We start from the raw sequence: 13,988 nt of genomic DNA on the forward strand, positions 1-13,988 counted from the left end.
CTGTAGCCCATGGTGATCTGTATTGCTGGGTTCTTTTGTATAATTAAAAACTTAATCAAGTTTCTTTAAGTAGATTGTGCACTTTTGAAAGTGTGTTGGACTTTCTTTCTGTGTGATTTCCCTTCTCTCTGGTTGTTCCTGAATGCTCTTTCTCGAAATCTTGTTTATCCTTCATGGTGCAACTCACATGCCACCATGTTAGCCCATTCTTCCCGGACGTTGTCCTCAGGTGAAATTCCTCCTCTCAGGTGGAATTAATTGTAATGGCATCTCTACTCCTGGTTTGTTTATATGTCTGTTCTAGTGTGTGTCAGAGTCTGACTTACGTTTAGATGCTTAGCAGTTTGTCTCTCCCATTAGATTTTGAACATATTTAGGATAGGGAGCGTATTTTATTCATCACACTCAGTATAGGGTATGGCATGTTGTCTGTATTTAATGAGGGCAGCGACATGATATATTTTGTAGATTGCTATTTCCTTAGCTGCCAGTGCCTGTAGGGACTCTAAATAATTGTTGAATGAATCAAGTGAATAATTTGGATTGAATCTGCTATCCCTTCCATAGGTTTTATTAAAGTGCTAAGTTTATGTTTGATTTGGATAACTTTTTAAAAAAGAAGTATGATCACTTTGGGTAGTGTGAGTTAGAAACTTGGTGTAGTAATTTGAAGATGGCCTTTTTGAAGGTGGTCTAGGAACCTAAGCTGAAGTCAGATTAATAACCATATTGAGAGGCCCTTTAACTAAACAAAATATGAAACTTTAAATCTCCACACATAATAGTATCTTTTACAAGATTTTTTTTCTATCTCTTTGTACTATAGTTTAAAAAACTTTAACTATAAAACATACTAATTTTCATACTATTTTCTGTTGATTAGGTGGATTTCATTTTGTTAGGGGGTGATCTTTTTCATGAAAATAAACCCTCAAGAAAAACAGTACATAACTGCCTCGAGTTATTAAGAAAATATTGCATGGGGGATCGTCCTGTACAGTTTGAAATTATCAGCGATCAGTCAGTCAACTTCGGTTTTAGTAAGTAAGTATATTTAAATGCTTAAATGAATGTTTCCTTATGATATTGAATATTACATGTATGTATAATATATAATACTTTCTGTATAAGACACATGAACACGGTAACAATTAGCCATTTTACCTTCACTATAAGCTATTTTCCTTGGTAAATGTAGTTCTTTGAATTTTCTGTACATTGTTGTATTAAATTCTATTTCCCTAATTAGACTGAGTAACTTCTCAGATTTCTTTTGTACATTTGGTATCTCTTCTGTTCATATCCTTTGTCCATTTTAAAAATTGGGATATTTTTGTCTTTTCCTATTGAATTTGTAGGAGTTATTTCTAGATATTAAGCCTTTGTTAGGCATGTATTTTTTCCCAGTCAGTGGATTGTCTTTTGACTTTGTTTACAGGGCCTTTTGATGACAGAAATATTTAATTTTGATGTTCATAGTCAAATACGTTATTTTTTTTCTTTAATATTTGTACTTTTGGGACTTATTTACAATATCCACCTAGAACCCCATGTCATAAAGGTACCCTGTTTTTTCTTAAACATCGTACAGGATACCACATTGCATTTAGTTGAAATGGTCTCAAAATCTCCTTTTGCCTATGCCAGTCTTTTCCAGACAGACACTGACACTTTTGAAGTGTACTGGTCAGATATTTTGTAGAATGTCTCTCACCTTGGGTTCTTCTCATGATTAGACTAGGGTTATTGATTTTGGGGAAAGAATATTCTTTATAGGTGAAGTGCCCTTCTTAGTATGTAAGGAGTAAATGCTATCAACATGGCCTGCACTGGTGAGGTTAACCTTGGTCACTTGGTTAAGATGGTGTCTTGCAGGTTTCTCCACTGTCGAGTTACTATTTTTCCCTTTCCATATACTGTTTGTTAGAAGAGAGTAGCTAAGTCCAGCCCACACTCGAAGAGAGGGCGTTAGGTTTCCCTTCCTGGAGAGAGGAAAGAGTATCAAAGAATTTATGGGCATGTTAAAACCACTACAGTAATTAGTAAATATTTTAGGGGAGGCTATGCAACTATTCTGTTTCTCTTTAAAGTTTGTCCAATAATTTTAGCATTCGTCAGTGGCTCTTGCCTACAGCAGTTTTAACTGTGGTGTCCTAATGGTGATTTTCTAAACATTTCCCACATTCTTTCTGCATTTATTAATTGGGATAGTTCTGTAAAGATTTGTCCCTTGTCCCCCATTTCTTTATTTTAAAGATTTGTCCTACTGTCTATATCAGTAGGAATCTATTCAATTGTTTATATCAGTATGAACTCATTTTTTTTCCTTTGAATTGTAATTTAATACTATTATAATCTATTTTGTTGCTCAAATAAATTGTTCCAGCTTTAGCCATTGGGCACTCTTTCATACCACCTCTTGGGTCCTTTCAACATGCTGTCATCTTTTTTCCCCCCTTTTTGGCACTGTAAGATGCTCCAGGCTAATTTTGTATTTTCTTTTCCCTAGCTTTAGACTCATCCATTTCTTCAAGGAGTCTTGGTTCCTTTTGGAATGGTATTTGGAAGCTAGAATCTGGATGCTAGGCATGCACATGGCTATTGTCTTGTCACTGCTTCTAGGCTCTCTCAGTGCACAGAGCTTAAATACACACACACACACATTATACACGCATGTATCCATGTAAATGTAAAAAAATATATATATACAAAGTAACCCCTGAAGACAGACATAGCTATATTTATTTCATATCTATTTGTATATATATTTTTAAAAAATGTGTTTATATTGGGAGGTAAATTTTTTGAGATTTTTTTATGTAAGAAAATGGCTTTTTTTTTTTTTTGCGGTACGCGGGCCTCTCACTGTTGTGGCCTCTCCCGTTGCGAAGCACAGGCTCCGGACGCGCAGGCCCAGCGGCCATGGCTCACGGGCCCAGCCGCTCTGCGGCATGTGGGATCTTCCCGGACCGGGGCCCAAACCCGTGTCCCCCGCATAGGCAGGCGGACTCTCAACCACTGTGCCACCAGGGAAGCCCAAAAATGGCTATTTTTATCTTCGGATTGATAATTTGGCTGAGTATAGAATTGGATTTTAAAAGATTCTTGTAATCTTTAACATATGTCCTTGTTTTTAAGAATTCTGATTAGTCTTTACCCGTCTTCTATTCAAATCTAAAACTTCATTATTTTTAAATTGCTTCACCCACCCCATAGATTTGTTAACCTATTTCTTTGCTTACTGTTGCTGTTTCTTATGTTTCATTCCTTTTGTCTAGATTCAGTTTGCTTTCTGAAGTAACAGTTTTTAGTAGTTTTTCACTGCCTGTCAGTAAACTCTTATTTTTTGGTGCTTTTGAGGAGTCTTGCTATCATTTTAGTTGCTGGAAAAGCAGTATAACATAGTGCTTAAAAGCATGGATTCTGGTATAAGACTGTCTGAGGTCAAATTCTGTATCTGCCCTACCTTAGTTTCATTATTATAAAATGGGAAAAGAATAGTGCTAATCTTACAGAATTGTTAGGAGTAGCAGAGTTAATAAGAAAATTTCTTAGAATAGTAGCTGGCATAAAGAAAGCACTCAGGTAACCATTAAGTTTTTCTCATTGCCCTTAGCATTTTTCAGTCTTACTGTGACATATTTAGTTGTGAACTTAGTTCTATTTATCCTGTTTGGGCTACATGCATTTCAAACTAAGAATTTTTTTTGCAGCAATTTTGGAAAATTCTTATCCAGTATGTTTTCTGTTTCCTGTTCTTTTTCTTGCTGAAAATGATTTATATTTTACCCTGTTTTTAATATTCCCTATAACTTTATCTCTTTGTACTATATTTTGGATAATTTTCCCTCTGGTTTACTAGTTCATGTAAAAGATAGACCAAAAAAAAAAAGAGATAGGGAAACTCTGAGAAAAGAAGACTACTAAGTAGTGACTAGCTCAATTCAATCCCTATCAAAATTCCAATGGCATTTTTCACAAAAATAGAACAACCAACAGGTACGTGAAAAGGTGCTCAACATCACTAATCATCAGGGAAATGCATATCAAAACCACAATGAGATATCAACTCACACCTGTTAGGATGTCTATCATCAAAAAGATAAGGGAGAGGGCTTCCCTGGTGGCGCGGTGGTTGAGAGTCCGCCTGCCAATGCAGGGGACACGGGTTCGTGCCCTGGTCCGGGAAGATCCCACATGCTGTGGAGCAGCTGGGCCTGTGAGCCGTGGCCGCTGGGCCTGCATGTCCGGAGCCTGTACTCCGCAATGGGAGAGGCCACAACAGTGAGAGGCCCGCGTACCACAAAAAAAAAAAAAAAGGGAGAACAAGTGTTGGAGAGGGTGTGGAGAAAAGGGAACCCTTGTGCACTGTTGGTGGTAATGTAAATTTGTGCAGCCACAATGGAGACCACTGTGGAGGTTCCCCCCCAAATTAAAGATAGAATTAATATGTGATCCAGCAATCCTACCTCTGGGTGTATATCCAAAGGAAATGAAATCGGATCTCAAAGAGATAATCCGCACTCCCACATTCATTGCAGTATTATTCACAATGGCCAAGATAGGGCAATAACATAAGTGTCCATCAATGGAAGAAGGGATAAAGATGTGATTGATATATATATATGTGTGTGTGTGTGTGTGTGTGTGTGTGCAGATATATATGCACACACACAGCCATGTATATATATATATATATATATATATATATATTCAGCCATGAGAAAGGACATCCTTTCATTTTAGACAACATAGATGGACCTTGAGGGCTTCATGCTAAGTAAAATAAGTCAGACAAAGAGACAAATACTGAGTGATATCACTTATACAGTGTATGGAATCTGAAAAAGCTGAACTCATATAAATGGAGACTAGAATGGTGATTACCAGGAGCAGGGAGTTGGGGGAAAAGGGGAGATGTTGATCAAAAAAATATATAATTTTCAGTTTAAAAATGAATAAGTTCTCAGGATCTAATGTACAGCATCGTGGTTATAGTTAGTAATATTGTATTTTATACTTGAACATTTCTAAGAGAGTAGATCTTAAATATTCTCATTACTAAAAAGAAATGGCAATTATGTGACATGATGCAGCTGTTAAACTAGGTGTGTGTGAAGCTTGAAGTGGTAAGTAAGCTATAGTGGTTATCATTTTGCAATATATGAGTATCAAATCAACACATTGTATACCTTAAAGTTATACAATGTTACATGTCAATTATATCACAATAAAGCTGGAAAAAAGAAAGTATATTATAATGCTATAATAATTTAAAAAGTGGTGTGACTCATGAATTGATAGGCAGATAAGTGGAAGAGTATAGAAATTCTAGAAATAGCCACAATACATGTGGGAATTTAGTATTTGATAAAGGTGGTATCTCATATCTCCACAAAATATATAACTTATTCAATAAAAGAACTAGAAGAAACTGTTAGACATTTTAAAAAAAGATCTGGATGTGAAAAAGACTTTTCTAAGTATTAACACAAACCCAGAATCCATAAAAAAAAGATGGATATGTTTGTCTTTGTAAAAGTAAATTTCTGCATGGCAAGAGCCTCCCAAAGCGAAGTCAAAAGTCTGCGTTCGGGCTTCCCCGGTGGCGCAGTGGTTGAGAATCCGCCTGCCGATGCAGGGGACGCGGGTTCGTGCCCCGGTCCGGGAGGATCCCACGTGCCGCGGAGCGGCTGGGCGCGTGAGCCGTGGCCGCTGAGCCTGCGCGTCCGGAGCCTGTGCTCCGCCACGGGAGAGGCCACAACAGCGAGAGGCCCGCGTACCGCAAAAAAAAAAATAAATAAATAAAAAAAAAAAAAAAAAAAAAAAGTCTGCGTTCAACCAGGAAGAATATTTGCAACTCATGGCAAATTACTGTCTAATTTTCCCAATAGTTAATAGTTAAGTAGTTCTTTCAAGTCAATTAAAAAAAAAATCCATGACTTAATAAAAATTAGGTAAAGAATATGGACATAGTTCATAGAAAAGGAAATAAAGTAGCATTTTAGCATATTAAAAGAATATGAAAGATGCAAAATGAAGTACACTGATGTATTTTTCTCCTATAAGATTGATATAGATCAGTAATTCTCAGTCCTGGGTGCACATTATCGTTCCCTAAGAATCTTAAAAAATACTGATGCCCAGTCTCCTTGTCATTTAATCTCTCTGAGTGTGTCTTGGACATTGGTGGACCTTCAAAGGTTCCTAGAAAATTCTAACATGCAGCTAGGGTTTAGAACCACTGGCATAGATTGAAAAAGCTTGATAATGTAGTGGGTTGCCCAAAAGGTGCCTTCAGTTTTTAAGTAAAAGTAAAAGACACATTTTTCATTTGCACCAAGAACTTTATTGAACAATGTACTCACCCTTTTGTTCTACTACCTTCTGCTGTTTTTCAGGCAACTTCATAATTACATCTTCCCCAACCTTTTTTTTTTAACATCTTTATTGGAGTATAATTGCTTTACAATGGTGTGTCAGTGTCTGCTTTATAACAGAGAATCAGCTATACACAGACACACGTTCCCATTATCTCCTCCCTCCTGCCTCTCCCTCTCTCCCACCCTCCCTATCCCACCCTTTTAGGTGGTCACAAACCACCGAGCTGATCTCCCTGTGCTATGAGGCTGCTTCCCACTAGCTATCTATTTTACGTTTGGTATGTATATATGTACATGCCACTCTCTCACTTTGTCACAGCTTACCCTCCCCACTCCCCATATCCTCAAGTCCATTCTCTAGTAGGTCTGTGTCTTTATTCCCATCTTACCCCTAGGTTGTTCGTGACTTTTTTTTTTCTTAGATTCCATATATATGTGTTAGCATACGGTATTTGTTTTTCTCTTTCTGACTTACTTCACTCTGTATGACAGACTCTAGGTCCATCCACCTCACTACAAATAACTCAATTTCGTTTCTTTTTATGGCTGAGTAATATTCCATTGTATATGTGCCACATCTTCTTTATCCATTCATCTGTTGATGGACACTTAGGTTGCTTCCATGTCCTGGCTATTGTAAATAGAGCTGCAATGAACATATTGGTACATGACTCTTTTTGAATTATGGTTTTCTCAGGGTATATGCCCAGTAGTGGGATTGCTGTGTCATATGGCAGTTCTATTTTTAGTTTTTTAAGGAACCTCCATACTGTTCTTCATAGTGGCTGTATCAATTTACATTCCCACCAACAGTGCAAAAGTGTTCCCTTTTCTCCACACCCTCTCCAGCATTTATTGTTTCTAGATTTTTTGATGATGGCCATTCTGACCAGTGTGAGATGATATCTCATTGTAGTTTTGATTTGCATTTCTCTAATGATTAACGATGTTGCTCATTTTTTCATGTGTTTGTTGGCAATCTGTATATCTTCTTTGGAGAAGTGTCTATTTAGGTCTTCTGCCCACTTTTGGATTGGGTTGTTTCTTTTTTTTGTTATTGAGCTGCATGAGCTGCTTGTAAATTTTGGAGATTAATCCTTTGTCAGTTGCTTCATTTGCAAATATTTTCTCCCATTCTGAGGGTTGTCTTTTGGTCTTGTTTATGGTTTCCTTTGCTGTGCAAAAGCTTTTAAGTTTCATTAGGTCCCATTTGGTTTTTTTTGTTTTTATTTCCATTTCTCTGGGAGGTGGGTCAAAAAGGATCTTGCTGGGGCTTCCCTGGTGGCACAGTGGTTGAGAGTCCGCCTGCTGATGCAGGGGATACGGGTTCGTGCCCCGGTCCGGGAAGATCCCACGTGCCGCGGAGCGGCTGGGCCCGTGAGCCACGGCTGCTGAGCCTGCGCGTCCGGAGCCTGTGCTCCGCAAAGGGAGAGGCCACAACAGTGAGAGGCCCGCGTACCACAAAAAAAAAAAAAAAAAAAAAAGGATCTTGCTGTGATTTATGTCATAGAGTGTTCTGCCTATGTTTTCCTCTAAGAGTTTGATAGTTTCTGGCCTTACATTTAGGTCTTTAATCCATTTCGAGCTTATTTTTGTGTATGGTGTTAGGGAGTGTTCTAATTTCATACTTTTACATGTACCTGTCCAGTTTTCCCAACACCACTTATTGAAGAGGCTGTTTTTTCTCCACTGTATATTCGTGCCTCCTTTATCAAAGATAAGGTGACCATATGTGTGTGGGTTTATCTCTGGGCTTTCTATCCTGTTCCATTGATCTATATTTCTGTTTTTGTGCCAGTACCATACTGTCTTGATTACTGTAGCTTTGTAATATAGTCTGAAGTCAAGGAGCTTGATTCCTCCCGCTCCATTTTTCGTTCTCAAGATCAATTTGGCTATTCTGGGTCTTTTGTGTTTCCATACAAATTGTGAAATTTTTTGTTCTAGTTCTGTGAAAATTGCCAGTGGTAGTTTGATAGGGATTGCATTGAATCTGTAGATTGCTTTGGGTAATAGAGTCATTTTCACAATGTTGATTCTTCCAATCCAAGAACATGGTATATCTCTTCATCTATTTGTATCATCTTTAATTTCTTTCATCAGTGTCTTATAATTTTCTGCATACAGGTCTTTTGTCTCCTTAGGTAGGTTTATTCCTAGGTATTTTATTCTTTTTGTTGCAGTGGTAAATGGGAGTGTTTTCTTAATTTCACTTTCAGATTTTTCATCATTAGTATATAGGAATGCCAGAGATTTATGTGCATTAATTTTCTATCCTGCTACTTTACAAATTCATTGATTAGCTCTAGTCGTTTGCTGGTAGCATCTTTAGGAGTCTCTATTTAGAGTATCATGTCATCTGCAAACAATGACAGTTTTACTTCTTCTCTTCTGATTTGGATTCCTTTTATTTCTTTTTCTTCTCTGATTGCTGTGGCTAAAACTTCCAAAACTATGTTGAATAATAGTGGTGAGAGTGGGCAACCTTGTCTTGTTCCTGATCTTAGTGGAAATGGTTTCAGTTTTTCACCATTGAGGACAATGTTGGTTGTGGGTTTGTCATATATGGTCTTTATTATGTTGAGGAAAGTTCCCTCTGTGCCTACTTTCTGCAGGGTTTTTATCATAAATGGGTGTTGAATTTTGTCAAAAGCTTTCTCTGCATCTATTGAGATGATCATATGGTTTTTCTCCTTCAAGTTGTTAATATGGTGTATCACATTGATTGATTTGTGTATATTGAAGACTCCTTGCATTCCTGGAATAAACCCCACTTGATCATGGTGTATGATCCTTTTAATGTGCTGTTGGATTCTGTTTGCTAGTCCAAAACTTTTTATCTTTTTGAGCAAAGAACTGTTCCAGGTGCCTTTTACAGTCTTCCAGGGAATTGAAATTTTTTCCATTAAGAGAATTTTGTAAAGATGTAAATAAATGGAAATCCGAAGGTGCAGTGTCTAGTGAATGTGGCAGATGAATCAGAACTTCCAGCCAAGCTGTAACAGTTTTTGCCTGGTCATCAAAGAAACATGCGGTCTTGTGTTATCCTGATGGAAGAGTATATATTTTCTGTTGACTAAATATGGATGCTTTTCGTCCATTGCTGCTTTCAGTTGGTCCAGTTGGGAGTAGTACTTGGTGGAATTAATCGTTTGGTTTTCCAGAAGGAGGTCATAATAGAGGACTCCCTTCCAATCCCACCATACACACAACATCACCTTTGGATGAAGACCGGCCTTTGGTGTGGTTGGTTGTGGTTCATTTCGCTTGCCCCACAATTTCTTCCCTTCCACATTATTGTATATATCCACTTGTCGTTGCCCATCACAATTTGTCTTAAAAATGGAACTTTTCCTTACATTTAAGTAGAGAATCACATGCATGTGGTCAAGAAGGTTTTTTTCGCTTAACTTGTGTGGGACCCAAACATCAAAGCGATGAACATAACCAAGGCAGTGCAAATGATTTTCAATGCTTGTTTTGGATATTTTGAGTATGTCAGTTATCTCCCATGTGGTATAATGTTGATTGTTCCCAGTTAATGTCTCTATTTAATCGCTCTCAATTTCAACTGGTCTATCTGCCCAGGGAGCATCGTCCAGTGAGAAATCTCCAGCACGAAACATCTCAAACCACTTTTGACACATTCGATCAGTCACAGCACCTTCTCCACACACTGTACAAATCTTTTTTCTGCATTTCGGTTGCGTTTACTTCTTGAAATAATAAAGCATAATATGCCGAAAATGTTGCTTTTTTTCTTCCATCTTCAGTATTAAAATGGCTACACAAACCTTCACCAATTTTCATAAGTCTTTTTTTTTAAATGCATGCTGATATGACAGCTGTCATATACAATCTAACAAAATTGTTTCAAATGAAGTCAAAGACAACTAAGTGCTACTAGAGCCATCTTAGGGAAAAAACTGAATGAACCTTTTGGCCCACCCAGTATGTTGGTGGAGTAGGGGTAATTAGTCTCATGGATTGCCATTGTAGTATGAGTAAATCACACAACCTCTGTGGAGGGAAATTGGCAGTAGTTATCAAATTTACAGATGCACGCATTCCTTTTGACCTGACAGTTTCCTTCTAGATATTTTCCTATACTCTCACAAGGGCAACTTTGTACAAGATTACTCATGTAACAATATTTGTAAAACAAAAGGCTGGAAATAGTCTAAGGGTCCATTGATAGGTAACTACTTAAACACATTATAATAATCCATGCAGTGTCCAGCTAAAAAAATCACAAGGAAGCTCTTTATGTACTGATATGGAATGATTTATAAAGTATGTTATGTGATAAAGGCAGGGGGCAGAAATCTATATCTTGCTACCATTTGTTTAAGAAGGAAGATGTATTTATTTGCTTTACAGGTATAAGATATTTTTGCACAGATACACTAGAAATTCCTGTTATTTGCCTCTGAGAAGAGAAGCTTGGTGACTAGGGGCAGGAGTGGGTGGGAAACTTTAAGTCATCCAAGTAGTGAGTGATAGAGCTGGAATTTTTAATCTAGGTCTTTGGATTCCAGAGTAGATGTATTTCTTCCCCTTCCACTTCTACAAATAAAAACCTTTTATAAAGGCTTTCAAAATTTTGAAAGCCTATTTCCTATTAATCAGATATTCAGATCTTTCATACAATTCATAAGCATCATATATTTGTATGGTTTTCTTTTAAAGTGTAGTACTTTGAGATCTTTTGAAACTTGAATTGAAATGAACTGCTGCCTAGTATTTTATTTTTTTAAAGCTCCAAACTAGTGGTCATTTGCCAGCTTAGATCATCCAGTTTGCCTATAACTGTATTAATTTTTTGGAGGAGGATAACGGGGGAAACAGCTTTTGTCTCTTATAGAAACTTTTCTTTCTTTCTTTTCTTTTAAGGTTTCCATGGGTGAACTATGAAGATTGCAATCTCAACATTTCAATTCCTGTGTTTAGTATTCATGGCAATCATGATGATCCTACGGGGGTAATTATTGGGTTCTTAGTTTATTGAAATTTTAGAAACGATCAGTTTAGTTTGTCTTTGGAAAGCGTTCTTTCACTTCTTCCCAGCAATTTGTAGTCAGATTGAGTCAAAAGTTCAAATTGACTTTTTATCATTTATATAAGTTTTTATACTGCTTTTTTGATGATTTTTAAAAATCTGGAATAATAAATGGCATGTGACATACACATTTATTTCATAAGTGTCAAGGTTAACAATAAGTGACCAGGAGGAGGAATAAACACCTAACATTTGTATAATGCTTTTCAGTTTACCAAGGGCTTTTGTATCTCTTATCACATAAATCTCACCTGTAGGAAATGAGGGTTTCATGAACAGTTTTAATCGAAATTAGATCATCTTATTTTCTGTTTGATATGAAAGTACAGACTGTCCCTAGTTTATGAGCGTTCGACCTTAGATTTTTCAACTCTACAGTGGTGTGAAAGGGATATACATTCAGTAGAAGATGCACTTCGAAGTTTGAATTTTGAACATCTTTTTTGGGCTAATGATACATGGGAAGATACTTTCATGTGATGCTGGGCAAAGGCAGCGAGGCACAGCTTCCAATCAGCTACACGGTCACGAGGGTAAACGACTGCTACACTTACAACCATTCTGTACTTATACAGCCATTCTGTTTTTCACTTACAGTACATTATTCAGTAAATTACACAAGATACTCCATATTTTATTGTAAAAGTATTTATACTTTTGCCCAACTGTAGGCTAATGTACGTGTTCTGCACATGTTTAAAGTTAGCTAAGCTAAGCTATAATTTTTGGTAGGTTAGGTGCTTTAAATTTAAATTAATTTAAATTTTTGGTAGGTTAGGTGCTTTTTCGACTTAATGGTATTTTCAGTTTACAATGGATTTATTGGGCCCTAAACCTATTGTAAGTCGAGGAAGGTCTTTAATAATAGGGATCCTAAAATAATCTCAAAATATCTTTTTGTTTTATCTGGTCATTAATGTATTATAAATCACTACTTAGCTAGTCTTTTTTTCTCACCTCTTAAGAGGTCTCCTTAATAAGACAAGACACTGATTTCATGGCTGTTTTTCATTTTTCAGTGGACAAGACATCATAAGTTTTGATGAAAGGTTAACTTTGCATTTAGCATGTGTTTCCAGTCGCAGTGGGTCACTTGTAATAGAAAAAAGATAGCGAATACTTTTACTATTGTAATTTTGTTTTGAGAAGACATTATCCTAATCTAGGTTTTTGTAACTACTATATAAAATATACTTTTAATAAGTAATGATAGCAGATTACTTATTTTTAGATATACATTTATATTATTTGAAAATATTTTGCATAGGCAGACGCACTCTGCGCCCTGGATATTTTAAGTTGTGCTGGATTTGTAAATCACTTTGGACGTTCAATGTCTGTGGAGAAGATAGACATTAGTCCGGTTTTGCTTCAAAAAGGAAGCACAAAAGTTGCTCTATATGGCTTAGGTAAGATGGTTTTGTTTTACTATTTATGTCAATAAATGTTTAAGCATCTAGGAAATCAAATTCTGGAGTTAACTTTGCTGCTGTTTGGGGAAAATTGAGGCAAATCTAATTATTCCTTATGGGTGACTTAAAAAAAATGATAGAAGGTTTTGGTATAAATTTTTTTTAGTATTTTATAAGCACCAGTAGTCCTTGATACTTATTTTTAATAGCAGTTTTGGTGAAAAAATATTTTTCCTTTAGTATCTATTTAATTGTTTATTTTTTCTTTCTTTTAGACTCAGATAAAAATCCTGAACATTAGCATTTATAGAGTAATTAGAAAAACTGCATTTTGATATCTTGGAAGTCTTTGAAAGTTCTAAAGTTTCACTGTCCAATACAGTAATCATGTAGATACTGGGCACTTGAAATGTGGCTAGTCTGAATTGAGATATGCTATAAGTATAAAATACACATCAGAGTTCAAAGACTTAAAAGAAAATGTAAAATACTTTTGGTATTTTGGGTTGAATAAAATATCTTAAAATTAATTTCACCTGTTTCTTTCACTTGTTTTTAATATGGCTAGTAGAAAATTTAAAATTACATATTTGGCCTGTTTTAGTTGCTCACATGATATTTCTACTAGACAGTGCTAATCTAGAGCTATCATCTACAATGCTCAGAAAATTTGCTTTATCAGCTTCACTATCTTCAATTTATTTAGCGTCCAGTAGGTAAAAGCTTGTTTTTGCTAGGCTTTATTCCATATGAATGGAAGACTATTTTTAGAGTGCATTCAAAGGCTACTTTTTGTGTCTTCCTTGGACTAAGTTCAGTTTGATTTGTTTTATGGATGCAATCGTTTTATTGATTTTGTTGTGTATAGAGTATTATAAAAATTATACTTCATGTTAAACCAACCTTAAAGTACTCCAAGAGAAATTGAGAAAAAATTTCATGCTGTAGCCTCGACATAGTTTTTATTATTTTTTGAGTGACTTTAGTATAATAGAAGCCTTAGAAAATCTTATTTACCTCATTTCTCTTTGTGTATGTTTTTTAAAGAATAATTATGATGGTTTATTTAAATACTTTCTCTAGGAAGCTTCTCTAGGAAGCTTATAGCATTTGCCCAATTTACATAATTTCGCC

At 36.1% G+C, this 13,988-nt stretch overlaps 1 protein-coding gene across 4 annotated transcripts in view; it reads left to right on the forward strand.

Moving 5' to 3' along the window:
- MRE11 (MRE11 homolog, double strand break repair nuclease) overlaps positions 1-13,988 on the forward strand; it is a 71,371-nt gene that overhangs the window by 7,687 nt on the left and 49,696 nt on the right. For all 4 annotated transcript variants that reach the window (XM_067038271.1, XM_067038272.1, XM_067038273.1 and 1 more), the window contains 3 exons: positions 884-1,044; positions 11,277-11,364; positions 12,710-12,851. In XM_067038271.1, coding sequence (XP_066894372.1) covers positions 884-1,044; positions 11,277-11,364; positions 12,710-12,851 — 391 coding nt within the window. The remainder of the gene's footprint in view (positions 1-883; positions 1,045-11,276; positions 11,365-12,709; positions 12,852-13,988) is intronic.

This window comes from Kogia breviceps, chromosome 7 (genome assembly GCF_026419965.1).
Source record: "Kogia breviceps isolate mKogBre1 chromosome 7, mKogBre1 haplotype 1, whole genome shotgun sequence".
Lineage (NCBI taxonomy): Eukaryota > Metazoa > Chordata > Mammalia > Artiodactyla > Physeteridae > Kogia > Kogia breviceps.